Here is a 19614-nt window from a genome sequence, read left to right on the forward strand (position 1 = left end):
CTCAGTGCTTTAGTCTTAGTGGCGCCATCGGTGGTAAAACGTCCAAGTTTGTTGTGAAAATAGTTCTCTCCGTATCCACCAGATGGCGCGTGGTTTAGTTTTAGTGGCGCCATCAATGGGAAAACTCTCAAGTTTGTAGTCAAATTAATTCCCACCATTTCTATAAGATGTCGCTACTAACTAAAAAATCACTAAATATTTCCGTGTTAAATTTCTATTCATACAAAACAATAAATTGAGGTATGTATTGTAGTATTATAAAGCAAACAATTGCATTAATTACGAATTTATGAAAAATAGAGAATAATATTGTAAAATATATTGTGGCGTCATCTTATAGAAACTTTGGAAACTATTTTGACAACAAACTTGGCCGTTTTCACACAGATGGCGCCATTAAATCTAAACCACGCGCCATCTGGCGAATATAGAGAGAATTACTTTCACTACAAACTTAGCCGTTTTCCCGCCGATGGCGCCACTAAAAAAAATAAATAAAACTATAGTAATACGTGTCGCCCAACAACAAAGCTGTGCAGGAAAGGCTTAAATAATAGTAACGACACTTAAATAATTCATTGACATGTTGCTGTTTGAAAAATTTGGATTTTCTCATTCATCATTTTCTAACCAATCATGAGATTCCAAATATTGTTTTGGGTTGATGAATCTAGTAAAGTTGATGTTCATGGATACAGGCAGCAGGCTTAGTTGTTCCCCTACTCACTACCTGTTTTCCCGCGGATTTTGTTACGATTCCGATCCGGTAGTAATGTGTTCTCGGTGTATTATTTCTTTAAAAGTACACTGAAGTGCATTAAATTAATATCTTTATGTAACACTTTAATTTTGGAACTTGTACGGGGTAAATGTTCATACGTTAATCTTAGTTTTCATGTCTTTCGCGTTTACCTAATAAAGTATTACTTAGGTTATAGTAATGTGCCATTGACAGATTGCTCTTTAATTTTGTTACTCGTGGAAATGCTATAAAATAAGGGGCATATTCGAGAGTATCGCGGTAAGATAAATACAAAATACAATTTTTTACATTTTCATTCTTCTATTGTTTACACAATGGAGTTGGAGGTTATCTTATATTTATCCGTTATAAGGACACCTGAGATGAAAATGATGGACATTAATGAGCAAGATGACTGCTACATCGATGGAGTTACTCCTACCAAAAAAAAGAAGATGAAACAAGGTACGGAGATGAACAGTCGTAGACAAGACAATTTCTTTGATTGAGTTTTAAGACTCAACCATTCTTGTAATCCTTGATATATATTAGTTTGAAATATTTGAAATGTTTCAGCTCAACTGCCATTTCAAATGCAAAGTCCCAAACAGTCACAAAACAGTGTGCAAAGTAAAAAAAGAAAATTAACATCGCCATCTGTGAATTGCCCAAATCCAAAAGCAATAAAAATTTCAAAAATGAATAAGAATCATGATATTGCAAATAAATTAAAAGATGATGCTAATAATTCACTGGAGGAGAGCAACAAATCAAAGGAGGTGGTAGATGATATAGAAATAGTGGATGTGAAAGAGAATAAAATATCCAATAAAGTGGAAAGTACAAGCAAGAATAGGACTCCAAAACGATCCTCAACAGGACAAAAGAGATCAGAGACAATGGATAAAGTCAAGTCAAGTCCATTATCACAGTTCCTAAAAAAAACTGACAAAGATGAGGAGAATCTGAAAGGAAATCAACAGAATTTTATACAAAACCAAGAGGACGAATCTATTCTTAAGAGGAAAAAAGCTGAACATTTGGTTACAAATAGTTCTTCGAGTTGTCAGAACAATGAACAAAATACAGAACAAAGAACAAAAACCAGTAGCCCAAAACCTTACGAAAATCTTAAAGTGAAACTCCCTTCTGAATCTGATGTCACTATCTCTTTGGACAACAAAGGCAAAGAACAACAAATAAAATCAATTAATAATGTAAAAAAGAGTAAAAAAATTGGTAGTCCGAAAATTCTCGAGGCTCTCAAACTTGAAAAGGTGAAACATTCTGATTCCGATATGTCTTCAGATAATGAAGACAAAGACGAACAAACAAAATCAACCGAAAACACGAAAAAGAGTACAAAACCTAGTTTTCAAGAAAATAAGATTCTGAAACTGGAATTGACGAAACTTCCCTCTCCTCGTACCGATTCCGATATTGTCATCCTGTCTTCTGACAAAGAAGACAAAGAGGAACATACGAAATCGAAGGAAAATACAAAGCAAAATATAAAAGTACATAGTCCAACTATCCTCAAGACTCCCAAAGTTGACAAGGTGAAACAGAAGAGAGTAACACCGAAACAACAAGAAAAGAAATTACTGAGCGCTCAGAAGAAGGCAGAAAGAGAGCAACAAAAGCTGGTAAATTGCAACATTTTTATATAAGTAATAAATTTGTTTTTTATATATATATATATATAACGCATTGTTTTACTTGTCCAGGAAAAGGAAAAAAGACTGGAAGAGGAACGACAGAATCGACAGAAAGAAAAGGAAGAGAGACGCCGCGAGAAGGAGGAGAAAGAGAAAGCGGAGAAAGAGCAAAAATTGATGGAACGGAAAATGAAAGACCTGAAGAAACAAATGGAAATGGAGTACGGATATTTACGATCGTAGCGATTCACGTGGCTTTTGCGAATTTTCATCGATTTCTGAGATAACATGAATTCGTTTACAGACAGAAGCAGAAAGAGAAGCAAGCGAAGGAGGAGGAGCGTAAAAAGCGAGAGGACGAGAAGAAGAAGAAGGAGGAAGAAAAAATGGAGGCTGAACGTAAGAAGCAGAAGGCAGCTTCGAATTTCACCAGTTTCTTTGTTGCTAAAAAACAGGAGAAATCCGTTGAAGAGGAAAGCGCTACCGAAGGCAAAAACTTTATGCCTTTCGAAGTAAAAGCGGACATGAAATTGGCTCCAGTCTGTAGAAGAACGTTAAGCGAGCAGGAGAAGCTGTCACTGGATGAACAATGCAACAAAGAAAATATACAAATGTCAGACTTGTATCTGAATGAGATCAAAAATAAAAAAGTTATCCCGCGCAAATCACCGAAAACATGGCCGTTCGAAGCAAAGGATGACGAAGTAATTTTGTTAGGTAAACATCGCATTTTCTTCCGCAAACTTTTGGTTCCAAATACTGTATTATAATCGTATTTCATTTGTCTATAGACGATGAAAATGATGGCAACTCGAACATCGTGAAGCAAAACATCGTCATCGAGAAACAACGGACCAAATTACTTCAGTTCTCAGAAAACAGGCGTCCGCCATATTGGGGCACGTGGCGAAAGCGAAGCTGCAGTATTAACCCTCGAAAACCATTCTCGAGGGATACGGTGAGTACAGAAATAATTATAACAGAATAGATTTCTCGGAATGGTAGTATGTTGGTATGAGTACACCTGACAGCAAAGCTTGTCGCCTTTTATATGGTATAATTGAAGAAGACAAGGCATTTCGACAACATTTATTATTACTTCTTAATATTTATTCAATTTGATGCGATAGCTCGAACCATTTTAAAGTTAGACTACAGCGGTAGTCGGACTTAATCCCTTTTATCGGTTTCTCTCAACGCTTCTTTATTTCGCTGCATCGAAGTGGACGTTGGTAATTCTCGATTAAGTACATCATGGAAACCACAGAGAAAATTCCTTCAACGTTTATTCGTCCGGTGGTGTCTGTCAAGCTTTACTTAAGGACAATTTATTAAATCTCCGTTGGCAAAATGTTCTTCCCGCCGCGCAGTCCTCTGCCACCGTGGAACAGTGGATACGCGTTTTTTCTGTGCACCTTGCGATGCTTGGCTAGGTGGTCGCTGCGCGCGAATCTCTTGGAACACATCTCGCAAGGATATGGTTTAACGCCTGAATGCGAACGCCTGTGCCTCGCCAACTCGTCGGACCGACTGAAGCGCCAACCGCAGCCGGACCATGTGCAGGCGAACGGTTTCTCCCCGGTGTGACGACGAAGATGGGCCTTCAAGTGAGATGCCTTCGCGTATACCTGAACAGAAGAGAAGAAGAGTGCGATTAACGTCTATAGGAAGGATAATTCGCCGTGCGGATTACTGGAGCGTTCATTTGTGGAGCAATTTGCCAAGTGAAATTCTATTCGAATGTTGAGTGGTTTGAAATGTACCTTCACGCATCCTTGGTAAGTGCAAGGGAAGCATCGGTCCTCCGCCGCATTGGCCAGACTGCGGTTAGTGTAGTCGTGTGTTGCTAGTGCTGCGGTAGCTGCTGATGAGATGAGGTTCTCCTCTAATTGATTGTTATTGTAGTCTGTAATCGACAGACGTTGGAAGTTAGAGGATGGGAATTACTTAAATGACAAGAGAAGATAAAGGATCGGAAAGTTAATTATGGTTTGCATTGACAGCGAACTGAAGCAGCCTTTCATCCTAAATCAATGTTTACGGATTCAGTGGTCCCTCTGTTGTTGATTCTCGAGCTCGATTTTAGTCTAAACGTTCTTCCCCCCGCCATATTTCAATAATGCTTCAAACTTGCCTATTCCACTCGTTTCTAAAGTATCCTCGAGTGCTCTCAAATCGATCCCAAGCACCCATAATGGTTCCTCCCGTTGAAACGTTTGTTGAGGGTTTGGTAGAGGCAAGTGTAAAAAACCCTCGCAACCCGCTGTGCACAACGGTGTCCTCTCTGGTAGCCCAGAGTTCCAACTTTTATCTAGGCACCATTCCAACTCCGAGTCTAGTTCGCTTAGTTCGCTCAGACACCCTGCATATAACAATAATCAAGAAGTGATTTCAATAGATATTTGAATAGTCTTTAACATGCCAATTGAACCTTCTTCTAGACTATGCAGCGAGCTAAGAAACATTGAGAACCTCCGAATTAAATTACGACGTACCTGAGGACGCGGAGGTGTTGGACCACTCGTTCCATGGTGTCTTCGTAGGGCAAGTCAGGTCCGTGTAACACTCGATAGAGTTGGTGACGTTGGTCACGTGTCTGTCGATAGTCTCTGAGTCGTCGCTGCACGGCGTCGTTCTGCAAGACGACGTCTCGAAGTCGCTGGGCAAGCATGTGACGGAGTTGGAGGAGAATAGTTGCCTCTCGATACCTGTGTCGGTGGTCAGGCCCAACGCGGAGAACAATAACTCGTCCGTCATCTGAATCGAAAAAAAAGTAAATGTTTGAACGACGGAATGACGCTCGAGACTGTTTATTGTTGCGGGAGCACCGCGACGCTTGGCCTGGATTAATCGCACGGTTGCCCGGCGATACCGACCATAAGTCATGCAATGCGAACGGTCTATATCTGTCGATTAAAATTCAATTCTATTTCGAGATATCGGAGTCCGAAAGAAAGAGGGAAATATATGGAATGGCCGAGATGAACGATCTCCTTTTCGTTTATTTCTGTCGCGATAGCTGTTCGAACGTTTATGGTGGATTGTGCTGGTCAGATACGATAGATACCAACGGTAATAGTCGCTATTGCAGGATGTAACAATCTCTGTTAACGTCGTTTCAGTACGAACATGCCAACGACTCAGAAAATTTCGTCAAGTCAAAGTCAAGTTTGCGATCAAGTTCTCTAGCGAGACAAGTATTGCCATTTCTCACGTATCACGTGGATATTCAATTTGGATCATATTATTTTGGCACAATGACTTAAGGTTCCTCGATGCGAGTCGCGTCTAGTAATGTCTGGACGTCAAACTGTTCCGTCAGCGACGCAGTTTCATCAGTCGGATGGAACACTGATATTGTGTATCAGTGGCGAAACATTGCTGTCCAGATACTATTGGACGCTGCTTCCACCCGGAAGCCTCGGGACGTATTAATACTGATTGCGTCTGAACGCATCGAGCCTTCAATTATGACATACAATCTCGCTGTTATTTGTAGAAATCAATTCTATGCGAATATTTTGTTTATAACAAAATCTAATTTTGTTAATCTTAGAGCAGACGCTTGACGCAATTTCATTTAATTTAATTAATTTCTTTAATTATGTAATGGACGATGTGTAATGTTTGGAAAGTCTACGTATCACGAAGACAACGTCGTTTTGTACTCACGTCGAACATCGCAGCTTCTTCTATCATTTTACCCTCGATTCGGAACTTGAAATCGTTTCTTCGCTAAATCAACGCTGCAGTTTAATTCTTTGTATCTGTTTCTATTAATTCCTCGCATACAGTTGTTTTACCATCAATCACTGTCTCGATTTTCTTTGCGCATTATCACTTCCGATTTCCACTGTTACAAGGTTCCCGACGTTACGCGACGAACAAGTTGCAAATCAATTCGCGCCTCTTTTTCCTCAATCAACTCTACTCTTGAAATAGTCTTTTATATCTGTTTCATAAGATCAATCAGTCGGTGGCTAACAAACTTCTCTTCTGTTTGCTTGTAGAGATTTTCACGCTATTTGTTTCTCGCCGTTTATCGGATCACAAACGTTCTTCGATATGGGATGAAAACAATCCTCTGATGGGACTTTTATTCGAATAACTCGATCTCAATTTCTATCGATCTTGAAATATAGCCTACAAGGTTTGGGTTTAATGATGATTGGTACGGTAGCGTTCGTTTGCCAAAAGAGGTCTGAGTCAAAGTCTTCTTGTACTGTAACGACGCTTGACTTCCTGTTTGGATATGCAATAGTCCCAGGAAGATTACATCACAGTGTCGAATACAAGAGCGGTCACTTTGAGAATGATCACTCGAATAGTGTCCACTCGCTGTGGAGGATAAGGCAAGCAGCTAACTCGTTAAATACTGATCAGTGTCTGCAAAGTATCGGCTATTTATCACTCAAAATCTTCTTGAACTCAACACCAAGCTTCTGTTCTCTTCACTCCATAAATATATATATATTATGGTATCTGATAGCGATAGTGTCCACTTCTAAACCAGGACCTATCAGCTTCGCAGGTCCAACAAACGACTATGATCACTCTGAACCGATAAACAAGGATGAATTCTAATAATTTACTCCTCCGAAGACGATCAAGACGAACACCGTCCACTCCTGAGGAGGACCTATCGATCGTCCGCGAGCCAAAGGCTTGTTCAAGCGTGCAAGGAGTCGCGCTGACGGTTGCACCCTCTTGGACCGGTAGTTTCGCGGCCGAGTGACGCGTGTAGACTGCGTTCGTGGATCCAGAAGACGCGGACGAGTCGTATGACAGGGCACACGGTTCGAGAGATAATCGGAGGCTGTGCCACCCGGCGCCGTCACCGTGGCTCTCCCCAGGGATCGAGGCAGCCGATCCCAGAACACCGTCAGACGCGCCAGCGAATCGGCTTCCTGGCTAATTGGTCGGTTAAACTCGCTTATTTACGATACCACCTACTACCCTGTCCGATAATCGGCGCCTCTCTCGCGAGATTTCTGCGAGACAGACCCGCGGGAGAGGTTTCCCGACGAGGACGAGCGATCCTCGCTGATGACCGAACGATTGTCCGAGCGTGGACCGCACGTGGCCTCTCGACGCTTATCTGGACGACGGCGACGATGTTGATTCGTTTTTTTCCACCGTCACTCTGCACGCTTTGCAAGAAATTCGCACACCATGGTCCCAAAGGCCTGCGCTATTTTTTTCCACTTTTTATTGGGGGACTCGCTTCGCTCGCGTTTGTCAAATATTTTTACCCACTTGCTGAGGCATTGCTAAATTTCCATGCAAGGTCCTCTAGTCGTCGTTGAAGCGCGGAATAATTATTTAGGACCATCTTTTTTGATTATACAGGTTGTTTGCGTCACGTATATCTCCGTTTCGTACACTTCCAAACGAATGTATCAATGAAACGTCTATATAATGCAGTGGCTTTGACCTAGAGCGACAAGAAGAACATAGCGGCGATAAAGTGGCCGAAGTCACTGCCACTAGGCTCTGAATCGCTTGTAATACGTTTATCCGTATCGAGGGAGGCTGACCTTAGATACAATTATATATATTTTGCATTGATTCAAGAGTCAAGAGCACGCTGCAACCCGAGAGGTGCAGCGTAACGTCCTGCGTAATAACCTTTCGTTACGAATGCTCGCTCCTTTTGGTCGTGTTCGATCGTGTACGTGTACGTTTGTTTACGCGCTTTCGCGACAAAATACTCGTTAACAGATGAGTGGAAAAGTAGGCTGACAATTATTATCAAAGTTCGTGTAGTTTTAAGACCTTTAATACAGAGGAAAGGTGAGATGAATTAAAGTGGTGGAGGATATCATAATGTGATTTTTTGCAAAGGGAGTTTATTAAAATAATAGTTTTGTTCTTGAATGGACATTTTCTAAATCATCATTCTCTACTATAAAAAGTTAAGGGATGCTCTGCGTAGACGGTGCTAATGGTTATCACGCGTTATGAAAAACAGACCACCGTACGTCGACATCGATCTATCGTTTGTCTCTTATCTGTTCGATTGTCCGCGAGAGGGTTGCGTATCTTTTAACGTAAACGCTTCGAGATCCGTTACACTCGCTCACGACGAAAGCGATTCGAGAAAATCAAGCTGGACGCGCCAGGGAATTCCTATATTATTCAAATAAAACAAAACATGAATGAACAAGAAACGCGTATCGTCGATTTTACATTCTCCGCCATTTTGTTTTTTCTAAATAACTTTGATCGACGATGGTAACATGTATTCCACGAAATTTATACGCTCGCAGATAGCAACCACGATTATCTAATGACGCGTTTGGACAACTCTCGTCGTCGTAGAACGATTAAACCATGCCCCGGTCGTATAATCGTGGTGTCTAAAATTTACTTGACCGTTCGCGAAGATTGACCCTATCTACCCTCCAGGGATATTTATTAATTGCACTCGGTTGCGTCACCTCGCTTCGATAAAAGAGTTTCGCGATTTAATGTGCTCGTTTGCAATCGTTGCGAGTTCCAATAACCAGTATCGGTTTCTTCGATACCGAGATATCGCGAAACCCGCAATATACCTTGCTTTTTTAAAAATGTAATTTTGCATAAACGATTCTCTCCGTTTCTCACGTCCCATGCGATAAGGCGTAATTCATAATTTAGAATGTCCTCCCTTGAAGGATTAAAATCGACGTTGTATTACCTACATACCTTAAATAAACGAATAAGCTTCGGTTAAACGGTGGCAGAGCAATGGACGAGCAATAAAATCCGCGAGAGAGCCGAAATTGTGAAATAAATCAATTCCCGACCGGAGGGATTTTAATCTCCGGTGTGCACCACGAGGAGCACCGGCCATAATCTTAATGGGGCATAAAACAGCCATTACAGATGGCCCGGCGGGTGACAACACGCTGTAAATAATGTACGTCACTTCGCCAGGCACCGATTTAACGTCACGCATCGCGTTAGCCTGATAACTGCATTTGGGTGCATCTTGCCAGACGTCGCACGCTTTTCCACGCCGCGGTGGAAACGTTAGATCAGCCACCCTACTCGTGATTAATGTGAAATTCACTCTTTCATCGTTTGCAGTCGTCTGGCTTAAGGAGTTAGGGATGCTTGCGGGCTCGAAAAAAGGCACTCCTTCACGAATTTTGTTCTATCCTCACTTGATACATTTCGTAATCAGTGTTTCTCTATTCGAGAGATGATGCATGCTTGAAGATATAACGCAAACATTTTCATCAAAAAATAACTTTTTATCAACGTGGTAATTGTCATTTATTAATCGGGGGTAAATAAAGGGCACCTACCTCTTCGTCGCTGCCGAAAGCTGCCCAACTGGTATCCGGTTCCCTTTTCTCCGTCCGGTTTTCCGCGTTACGTCTTCAACGACGCAGGGGCGCCGATCATTCGCGGTTTCTCTCTTCAATAATAAATTAATGTCCCGGGAATCTCTTGTAATTGATGCTTGCGCGGGGATGAAATCGACGTTGATTTATCGAACAAAGAATCGCACCGTGGTGCGCCACAAAAGAGAAGAAACCCGACGATTTATCGACTTTTCGACCACGGATACGTTCGATCGAGAAGACGTTGCTGGTTTTGTCGTTGGCGATATCAATCGAGGCTAATCGCGTTCACGAAATTTCTACCGTATTCTGTCTTCGTCCCGCGTAGAACTTTCGCTCACTTATCGTCGTATAATGTAGAATTTAGACGCGATATCGCTTTAAATAGATCAGTAAAAATAGCTACAAATATAAGCTACCAAGTTGCATTTGACGAGTAACGCTGCGCGCTCGTCGCTTCCTTAATCTTTGAACGATCCAGAAAAAGAGAAAAATGGAGAAGGTTTTGTTCCTTGGACAGTCGAGACGTAGATTAAAGTTTGAGTCTATTTAGCTTCTCGATCTTTGACGTATATTAGAGAGTAAAAAATGTATTATTTCTTCCAAAAGGAAACTTTTCCTAAGCGACACGGTGACTTCCTCTCGATGTTAACGCTGTTAGTTTCCATACTCGTCCATCTTCTTGACTTTTGCATGAACCACTTGTTCCTCCGGATCAGGACCAAGAATGCGGATCGAGTGGGTCTCTGGTAAATAGAAGATTGCTTTCACCTTGTAGATTGACTCGATTACCGTCGTGTCTCGACTGGATGTATTACTCGTCGTCTGGATCGTTTAAAGTACTCAGAATGTCACACATTTCACCGCTGCGCCAAAGGTCGCCAGCTTTCTATCCCTTAATGCCTTCTTGCGTTTTCCTCGAATTCGATACCCTTCGAACGATTTGGTTGTCGATGGTGAAAATACGCCGTGAGGTGGAATAATCGATTTCACACGGGGTAGAATTTATCTACATTTTGAGAGAGAAGAACCGCCGCGTATTCCCGGCTCCAATTGCTCCGTGACTAACAATAAGAGGAAAGAATCAGAGAAACAAGCGTGGACCGGCACGCGCACTCGCGCTGGTCGACACGAAGCCGCGATTATCGCTCGTCAAGGAAGTCGCATTGATACCGACGTCCTGCTTAATCATAGCAGACTCCAGTGAAATCCAGTGGCCGTGATCGTAACTAAAATAAACGGCATGGAAAACTGACGATAACGAGCCGAGAAACGACCGCGCCTTGCACGATGCGTCGTGACGCTCCTATCAAACCACGACGCCTGTCTAAAGGACGCCTAGGTGATCCAAAAAGAATGTTACAATGATTTATTTTTTATACAATGATTGCTGTTTTCTCGCTATATCTGCTTCATTTGATAATCATTTTGTAAATCCACAAGGGCAAAGAAAAGAAGGGGAAACTTTGAACCACAATGGTCCTCCGGTTTTATTAAAGGGAACTTCCACGTTCTTGTTTCAGAAATGGTTCAACTACGAGGTAGATTCGGACGAGGAGTGGGAGGAAGAGGAGCCAGGCGAGTCTCTGCATGGTTCCGACGAAGAACGGGACGAAGAAAATCCAGATGATAACGAGTATGACGTGGACAATGAATTCATGGTACCTCACGGGTGAGTAGAGAGAGAGAGAGAGAGTTTCATTATATTTTAACGTTTTTATAAATCATCTGTCTTTAATTGGTTTTTCTTGTGCAATGTTTCAGGTACCTATCCGATGAGGAATTAAGGGCTGACGAAGAAGAGAAGGTGGACATGGTAAGTGTTTCTATACACATTCTATACTAAAGATTATTTATAAAATGAATCTGATTTTCGAACTTTGTTTTGGTTTGTTTGCAGTCGCCTGAAACGCAAAAATATAAATTAAAGGTATTGGGGGAACAATTTGAGACCGAGAGAAACACGAAGACGTCGAAATTAAAACCAAAAATAATTGGCTGCGTGTGGAGGGGCCCTGAAAATACGTTCTTAGGAAACGGTGAGTATTATGAAATTTTCATTAACAGGCAAAGAAATCAATCGATCAAAACAGTTGGAAATATGTTGCGATATTCTTCTTGGGCGCGCCTAGCAATAGGCAACCCGTCGCACGCGCGCGTCGGTACCTTACGATGGCGCGATTCGCGTCGTATCCTCGAGAAAATTGTCTTCTGCTTTCAGTACCGCAAAGAACCATGGACTTTCTGTCAGCCCACGAGGCCTGGGCGCGTCAGGTACCGGTGACGTTGCCAACATCCACCGAAAACGAAGCTGCGGAGAATGGTTTGTCCACACAGCAACAAGCGGCGTCCTCGTCGAAGAAGACGAAAATACCAGAAGAGGCTCTGCCCGAGCTGATCCGACTGATACACGGCAACACTCACGGTAGCAAGTTCCTCGCTAGGGAATTCGTATCTTATTGGAGCACGCAGAACGAGGAGAACAAAATGTCAAAGTACGGTGTGTACCGAAAAATCCGAAAAATCGGCAAGTGGATGTTGTGCCCAGAAGAAGGCCCAATGCATAAGAAGTTTTGCTGGTACGTGCCTGAAGATATACAAAACGAGTACCTCGGTGAGAAGCTTTCACTGCCCAATCGCTGGTCGTACACCTTGGCTCCTACGAGGAAAAGCGACGTCATCGAGGTTGTTGAGAAGACGGAGAAGGAAGAGAAGAAGAACGTGCCACTTATCACACAGTTCACGAAAAAGATCACTCAGGAGGAGATGAAGAAACAATTAACCGTTAAACCTGATCGCACTACTCCTACGAACAGGATTAGTCAGGGTAAAACTCCAAAGAGGGCGACTCTGATCTCTGTCGGGAGAGGGGAGCAGTTTTCCAAGTCGTCGAAGAAGAGCTTGTTGAAAAACTTTATCAACAGCGAGAAATCTGTGAACAAGGACTCGCAGAAGGGTGAAGATGATGCATCGGATGGTGACTGCATCGTAATTGAAGACGGTTCTGAAAACGTACAGGCTGAGGATCAGGGGGTATCCGAGAGAGACGAGTCTGATGTTAAGATGGAAAGCAAAGGTCGTTTAGGCACGGTTCCAACGGAGAACGGCAGTGACAAGAAGGAGCAATCGTCAACGATTAAAGGCAATGACGGAACGTTGAAAAATAATACAGACCCAGAAGATGTAGTTACTGCCATGGATGTCGATGATCCCATAGAGGAAAATTGAGTTTCATGAGTTGAGGCAAGAATATAAAAAAAATTGAAGAAAATGTTGAAAAAAATAAATAAAAAATAAATAAATAATGTGATAAATAAGTAGCGATAAGAGACGATACAAATATGATGCTTTTAGTGAAGTAATATAATCGATGATATTTATACGTCTATTTAAATACATCGATGTGAATTTGTACAAACTTCTGAACTATGTAGTTTATTTTTATAAAACTCGTCTGTATTCGTTAATGTGAGGATAGATTATACAACTATTATTATTAAGAAATGAATATACTCTAGCCTTAAAAGTTGTTATAAAAGCTTGTAGTATTAGTTACAGTTAAAAACGATTTTATTATCGTATCGTATAGAAAAAAATAATATTTTTAATACGTGTCACGTGTACTCTGTTCCTGGAGTTTATATCGTTTATAAAATTATACAAATACACATGATATTTATTAGAGTTAAGAAGTTGCTTACGTTGCATTTGACTTCATTTTACATTGCTTCGAGTAACTGAGGGACCGAAGTGAATACCACAGCAAAAGTGATTACAGTGTAATTAATATAGTAATACTTTTATTCAAAATTTAACTCGTATCGTACATTGATTGCCTTACTGAACGACGAGTGATAAGTCAGCTGAGAAATTTGGATTGTTGAATGTATAAAATTGTTGAAGTGAATTCACAAGAGCTTTATGACATAATCACGTTCTGTTAACAATTATACTTTTATAAGAAATATTAACGAATAAATCGAAAAATATTCACACCGAAAACTTATTTATTAGCGTGTAATATTTTTGAAAAAAGTATTTCCATCTCCCTTCCCTGAATACATACTTACAGTATGAGTTTTCGTTTACTTTCTTAAATTTCCGTTTTTTTACTGTTAAGAAACGAAAATGTTCGTCTTGTCCACTCCTCAATCATAGTCAAGGATGCTTGGTCTGTCGAGTAAAGTCAGAATACGGTTTCCTCGAATTTTTCAGGACTTCCCAGAGACCAAAAGGTGAACAATCAGTTCCCGTAATGCCAGATTCCACCACCAAAAAGTTTCCCCGGCCGCCATAACATTTCAGCGTTTGGCTAATGCATTTGGCTGCGGGGAACGTGGAATTGCATTCCGTCGAACCGTGCCCTGGAGTTAAATACAACGGTTTTAGCGAAACTTTTGCTCAGCATCTGATTATTAGCTGGTAGCCATTTGTCTTATTGGATCGTTACGTTGCGTCGATAGGTCTGAATAAAAATGAAGGTAATACTCGTCAGTGCAAAAGTAGAAGCATAGTGCATCAAATAAAAGTAAATTGGAAGTCTAAGACAAAGTGTCTTTGTGTCAGAATGCCTTTTTAAAGAAATCAGTAATGAAAATTTCTAGGATACGCGATGGAACAAGTATTCAAGCTTGGTCTGGCCAACGTGTCTGTCCATTACTCACTTTTTCTACTTGGGTTAGTGTTCGTACCCATTGATGATAGTCTTGCGTTAGCTGTTTTAATTTTTGTTTAATAGCTCGTCACAAGTCCGAAGATTTAAAAACCATGCAGATTACTGCGAGTCTCGTTGAGAATTATTATTAATTCGTAATACAAAATGTAGAAGACATTCCCTGCACAGTTTCGCCACTAAGAAGTCTTACAGTTACCTGCAACTGTTGATCGTTCATCCACAAACAGACGGGAAGCACTGTGGAAGACGAGTACGAAGAAAAAAATGCAACGAAATTCGCTGACAACTCCCGTGGCAGCGAGTGCCGACTGTTTCCTGGGCTTCCAACCTCTACAGTAGAAAGAAAAAGAAATATACGTCCAGCAGGAAGTTTTACAGCGGGTAGCTCTGAACGTAGCTGCAGGGTGTACTCGGACGGCATATGGCCGGAATAAGGAAAGGCCTCTCCGTCCAGATTACGCCAATTATCGAATCACGTTACGGGATCTGGCGCCACGCGGCTCGAAAACGCAGAAATTAAGCTTCAACCCCCGAGGATGCGACTCGACCTCGCTTGGAACGAATTCACGCGAAAAACAGTTCGGAATAACGTTCGCGTGGTCGTTCTGGATGAAACTGGACGCGTCTGGACCAGGTATGAACTTTTGTTGAATCGATTTGGCTCCGTTTAAAATGAATTTGGATCGAGATGGTTATTTTTTTATTTGCAACTGGGGATGGTGACTTTGAAACTGATTAGAAGACGTTCGCTTCAAAGAAAGGGACGTTTTTACGTATGAATATAAATATTACGTACAATTTTTAAATAAAGGCTTTCGCGAGTATTATTCATGGCTTCCGAATGGTTGCAGCGTTTGGTTTCAGCTGGTTGCGTATAATTGTTACGAAGCATTGACGATCTGTTACGTTCATGAAAAACTTGGATATTCCTACTTTCACGAGTAATTTCCACCAAATTAATTATGAGCAAATTCCGAGGTGAAATACTCTACAAATACTCATCATTCCGGAGGTAGTTCCGATTCCTGGCTGCGGCGCGAAGAGGTCCGTCGAAATGTCGCCGCGAGCAGCAGCCAATCAGGAGTACGCAGCTCGCGGACCCGGCTCGGACCTCCCGAGGTCGTGTCTCTGGATATTAATGAGAGGATAGAGGAGGCGGCCGTCTCACACCACCACCGAGGTCTCGGCTGCCAGACTCACGGGGATCCTCACCGATGGAGAGAGGTTACGGCGGCCCTCCCGCCTCCGCCATCCCCTGTCGGGACGAGGGACGAGGAGGAACGTGGCAAAGAGGAGCAGGGAGGGAGGACCAGGGAGGGTCCTCCACCCTGGGACCAGGAGGAGAGGGAGGACGTCGTCGGGTCACGAGAAGCCGACGGAGGAAGGACAGAGAGACGGAACCCAGGCGGTGGCGACGGCGTGGAACGGCCGCGGGGAAAGAGAGAAACGGATGGATCTCCTGGACCGTTTCGAGGGGCAGGGGCAGGCAAGAGGCAGAGGACGAGAGAGGACCAGGAGGAAACGGAGGTCGAGAGACTGGGGAGGTGGAAGAGGAGCAACGGACAGAGTGAGAGAGAGAGAGAGAGAGTAAAGGCTGAGAGAGATCTGGAGCCCACGTAGGAGACGTTCAATACTGTAGCAACGACGCCGAGCCAACGCCATTGGCTACCATTTTCTCTCTATACCTTCTAGGCATACACCTTGTACTCTATTCCGGTCTACTCCACTTTATTCCTGCTTCTCCCCGTTCCAGGTCCTTCACTCTTTACCGCTTCCCCTCTTGGCTTGTCGAGGAGCCATCGAGATCGCGGACCGGGAGCACCTACGGACAAACGGAAGGGCTCGCGTTGCCAACCGACCGCTGTTACGTTACTTTTCATCCTGATATTTACAGAAAACTGTACCTTTTCTTAAGTTGCACGAGCTTTTACTTATTAACAACACACAAAACCCACACACGCCCCCAATCATCAAAATCACCTGTCCCCCATTCCAATCTGTCTCGCAACCTTTCGCCATCCATTCAAATCCTTCGAGACCTCTCAATTGCACCCAACCTCTCCTCGAAAGAATCGGCTCCTGGAATCCAAATAACACCGAGAAATCTCAGCATGATGGTGCACGATAGCGTTTCATAGCTACTCTGCGATCTCCACGTCCGCGAATCATCCTTATGATTACGGAACGAACCGCGGGGAAAATTTTCAGAGGCGGGACAAAGATCGGCGATCAGCCAAGGAATATAGGCGTCTTTCGTGCCGATTGCCGCACGTTGGTATTATTATTCCTGCTACCAATCGGCGCGGCGCGCCTAGACTTACGCAACGCCCGTGTGCATTTATCTATACGTGACGGCTGGGAGGCGAGGGCAGGCTTTCGGCCTTAGCATAATTGCCCGTAAAGGCCCCCGTAATACGTCTATTACGCCGATGCCTCTGTACACGGCTACTGACACAGGGCATCAATCCTCGCTCCGAGTATTCAATTAAGTAACCCTCTCCTCTGGCGCTCGCGCGCCCAGCCCCGCTTCCAGCTCGTCTCTCCACGGGACTTTTTATCCTGCTGCCCGAGGATTTTATCCTCCTGATCTATCGGACGTACTCTGGGAGACGGCAGCCACTGGATACTTCCCTCGAAGGATAATCGAAGCGGATGCCCTGAGTATCTGACGCTGATTTTTTTCGAGAATTAGGACCTCAAGGGAGGAATAGGGTAGCTGGAGTGGTGTGGCGAAAGTGATACGATTTGGGGTGTCTTTGGCTGTTAATGCTTTCGGTAACGAGAGCAAAGAATGAGGTGGTCAGAGTTGGTAGGAATAGGAGTGTGACTTGTGCTCTTCTTCATACTGTTTTATATCGTATGCTTATGCCTGAAATTGTTTATCTCTTTTCTCAAGCTATTTCTCTACCTGGGAAAATGCTCTAACTGGACATTACTAGATGAACGACGCATATTTAGGAGACATGGTACCATCATGAAGGGCGGGTTCCTCAGGATAAGGGAAGCAGAGTCGTCGCGCGCGCGGTCTGCAGCTGCCGGATCTTATGCTAATCCCACCCCCGGAGGCTAACCCTGGCGTGCGCATCGTATGAAAAAGTTGCTCGTTACACGCTCGCCCATAAATCTCCTTTCTAAAGCTTAATCTGTTCCCGACCCCACGGCCACGGAAAACTCGGCACGGGGGTGGCAGGTGTGTGCACGCCCGCGCCTCCTAGCCGTGGATTTTCATAATTTTTTATCCTTCGGTGAAATTTCAATTCCAGGCGGCTGTATCGCATGCGCGAAAACAGGAAACTTGACTGAGGATCCCGCTTATTCTGCAGCATTCTGAACCCATGTTCCCGAAGGAAACTCCAACAAGTAGGGGGAAGCTAAGGAATTAGCTCGTGACTGAAACGTCATCGACTGCCGTTGAAGGATTAAGGAAGTGTTCCGATCTAGAGGACAATTTTCTAGGTGGTATTCGTGAGTACGAAACAAAGAAAGCATTATATTTTAAGAATTATAATATATAACTGAATGCAGGACCTATGAAGGACAATGATGGAAAATACATGTCATCTCTTGATGCATCTACTGCAAAACACAGAACTAATATCTTCAGTGTTCCTTTTGACATCTGTCACTTGTAACACTAACTCGTCTTATAATTATTATTGAAACAGTATGATTAACGATTTCTGAAAAAATCGTTACGTCTGTCGTTACGCCTCATTAGACTCAAGATTTCGAAAGTAGTATCCAAAGAGTAATAAATTGCTTCGTGTATTCCGTGATAGCATTCCCAACCGTTTTCTTCTCAGTGGCATTTGGACTAGGCGTTGACGGTTCAACGGTTGTCGTAGCTGTATCAGTCGACGAGCTCTCGGTCGAGTTACTAGGCGCTTTCCAACATTTCACTTTTGATGGATAATTACAGTCTGATGACACTGGGTCGAACATTAAAGTGGTCCAACAACGGTGATACGGACACTGCATCCGATATCCCTTTTTGTCGCGGCACGAGTAGAACATCGTAGGATCATATTCGTGAGTGACGTTGCCCCAGCTGATTCCAGCGCACTCTTGAAGAAACGCGTAGGGCACTTCGACAGGCACCGAACTCACATATTTAGACGAAAGTGGTGAATTACCACAGTCGTGACCTGCTGGGAGAACGCAAGTTTGTGTCACCGGGTCGAACACTTCTGTGAATGTAATTATCGAGACTGGACACTGAGACAGGTACGCCTTCCTTCCCTTAACGCAAACGTAGAAGTGGTTGCAGTCAGTCTCGTGAGGAATTGAAATGGTACCAACTTTTGGACATTCGGTTAGGATTGCAGATGCAACGTTGGGTAGAATATTCGACAGCGTCATCGCAGCGACGAGCAATGGTAGAGTTACTCCTGAAATTGATAAAACAGAAGCGTTGTTACTGTGTATCGATCATTTTTTATGTTTTCCACTGTTTCTAAATTTACAGAGCACTCACGTTCCATATCGCGTAATTGTCGAAAAATTGTAAGTCGAAGTAACACGATTATGTACACAGTCACTTGTTCGAATAACAAATGTCGATTTGTTATGGACGGAACGATTTTATAAGCGCCTCATCCTTATCAGAAGTCGATTGCGTTAACCCTAAACTGACTTCAGTTGGATTACATGATATTCGAGGCTTTGGTGTTGACTTTGCACCGATAACGCGAACAACGTCAAACTGAACAGAAAAGTAATTGTATTTTTCCACAGAAATAGGAAACGCAGTTAACGTTAAACAAAGTAAAGATAAGGAAAATACACTTGCGAAGTACGAATAGATAATGTTTATAATGTAAGTAAAATTTTGTTAAATTTTGCAAGCGAATTAATCAAGATTTTTATCACGAAGGTTGATAAGATTCGCTAAATCGAAGTACAAGGAAGCTTTACAAAAATGTTATGTTGTATTTATACCACAGCGGTTAATGAATTATCGCGTTGTGATTCATGCGTATTCATATCTTCGTAAACAGCATCGCGTACGCACGGCTTGCAAGGCCAATGTTATGCGATTTCGCGCAACCTGAGAATCTCACTGCTGACATGTCACACACGGATTTGCGTAAAGTACGTAGCACGAATTCAAAATTCGTTAAAAGTATTCCATCGTTAATTGACACGATAACCAGGATGCGATTCAATACCTCGGATCTCTTCCATGGACTGTCTCCAGGATCCTTATTT

At 42.9% G+C, this 19614-nt stretch overlaps 3 protein-coding genes across 4 annotated transcripts; 1 reads left to right on the top strand and 2 right to left on the bottom strand.

Moving 5' to 3' along the window:
- The first annotated feature begins 601 nt into the window (after positions 1-601).
- LOC128885349 (chromatin assembly factor 1 subunit A-B-like) lies at positions 602-13731 on the top strand. The gene is made up of 11 exons (XM_054139347.1): positions 602-865; positions 932-1021; positions 1116-1207; positions 1319-2388; positions 2470-2621; positions 2705-3117; positions 3192-3358; positions 11255-11403; positions 11496-11547; positions 11632-11770; positions 11953-13731. The coding sequence occupies exons 3-11, from the start codon at positions 1126-1128 to the stop codon at positions 12957-12959; spliced, it is 3231 nt and encodes a 1076-aa protein (XP_053995322.1). The 5' UTR covers positions 602-865; positions 932-1021; positions 1116-1125; the 3' UTR covers positions 12960-13731.
- Positions 3473-10833, bottom strand: LOC128885359 (Wilms tumor protein homolog). 2 transcript variants are annotated; one of them, XM_054139360.1, is made up of 5 exons: positions 9693-10833; positions 4896-5157; positions 4535-4762; positions 4164-4306; positions 3473-4028 (listed from the first exon to the last, which is right to left on the bottom strand). In XM_054139360.1, the coding sequence occupies exons 2-5, from the start codon at positions 5155-5157 to the stop codon at positions 3732-3734; spliced, it is 930 nt and encodes a 309-aa protein (XP_053995335.1). In that variant the 5' UTR covers positions 9693-10833; the 3' UTR covers positions 3473-3731. The 2 variants fall into 2 exon arrangements, with proteins under 2 accessions (XP_053995335.1, XP_053995334.1); XM_054139359.1 differs by lacking the exon at positions 9693-10833 and adding an exon at positions 6073-6966.
- Positions 13732-17876: 4145 nt separating the features above from the next.
- LOC128885363 (uncharacterized) lies at positions 17877-19019 on the bottom strand. The gene is made up of 2 exons (XM_054139376.1): positions 18881-19019; positions 17877-18794 (listed from the first exon to the last, which is right to left on the bottom strand). Exons 1-2 carry the CDS (start codon positions 18885-18887, stop codon positions 18127-18129), a joined length of 675 nt encoding a protein of 224 aa, XP_053995351.1. The 5' UTR covers positions 18888-19019; the 3' UTR covers positions 17877-18126.
- Positions 19020-19614: the final 595 nt, after the last annotated feature.

This window comes from Hylaeus anthracinus, unplaced genomic scaffold, assembly GCF_026225885.1.
Source record: "Hylaeus anthracinus isolate JK02 unplaced genomic scaffold, UHH_iyHylAnth1.0_haploid 11981, whole genome shotgun sequence".
Lineage (NCBI taxonomy): Eukaryota > Metazoa > Arthropoda > Insecta > Hymenoptera > Colletidae > Hylaeus > Hylaeus anthracinus.

What these genes read in the sequence shown, in the direction of transcription:
- LOC128885359 (XM_054139359.1), bottom strand. Translation starts at nt 6,099, where the DNA reads ATGATAGAAGAAGCTGCGATGTTCGAC. An exon ending in AAGAAGCTGCGATGTTCGAC is followed by an intron (nt 5,158 to 6,072) that starts GTGAGTACAAAA and finishes TTTTCGATTCAG; the next exon opens with ATGACGGACGAGTTATTGTT. An exon ending in CTTACCAAGGATGCGTGAAG is followed by an intron (nt 4,029 to 4,163) that starts GTACATTTCAAA and finishes TCTTCTGTTCAG; the next exon opens with GTATACGCGAAGGCATCTCA.
- LOC128885349 (XM_054139347.1), top strand. Translation starts at nt 1,126, where the DNA reads ATGAAAATGATGGACATTAATGAGCAAGATGACTGCTACATCGATGGA. An exon ending in AAAGAGAGCAACAAAAGCTG is followed by an intron (nt 2,389 to 2,469) that starts GTAAATTGCAAC and finishes TTACTTGTCCAG; the next exon opens with GAAAAGGAAAAAAGACTGGA. An exon ending in TGACGAAGTAATTTTGTTAG is followed by an intron (nt 3,118 to 3,191) that starts GTAAACATCGCA and finishes ATTTGTCTATAG; the next exon opens with ACGATGAAAATGATGGCAAC.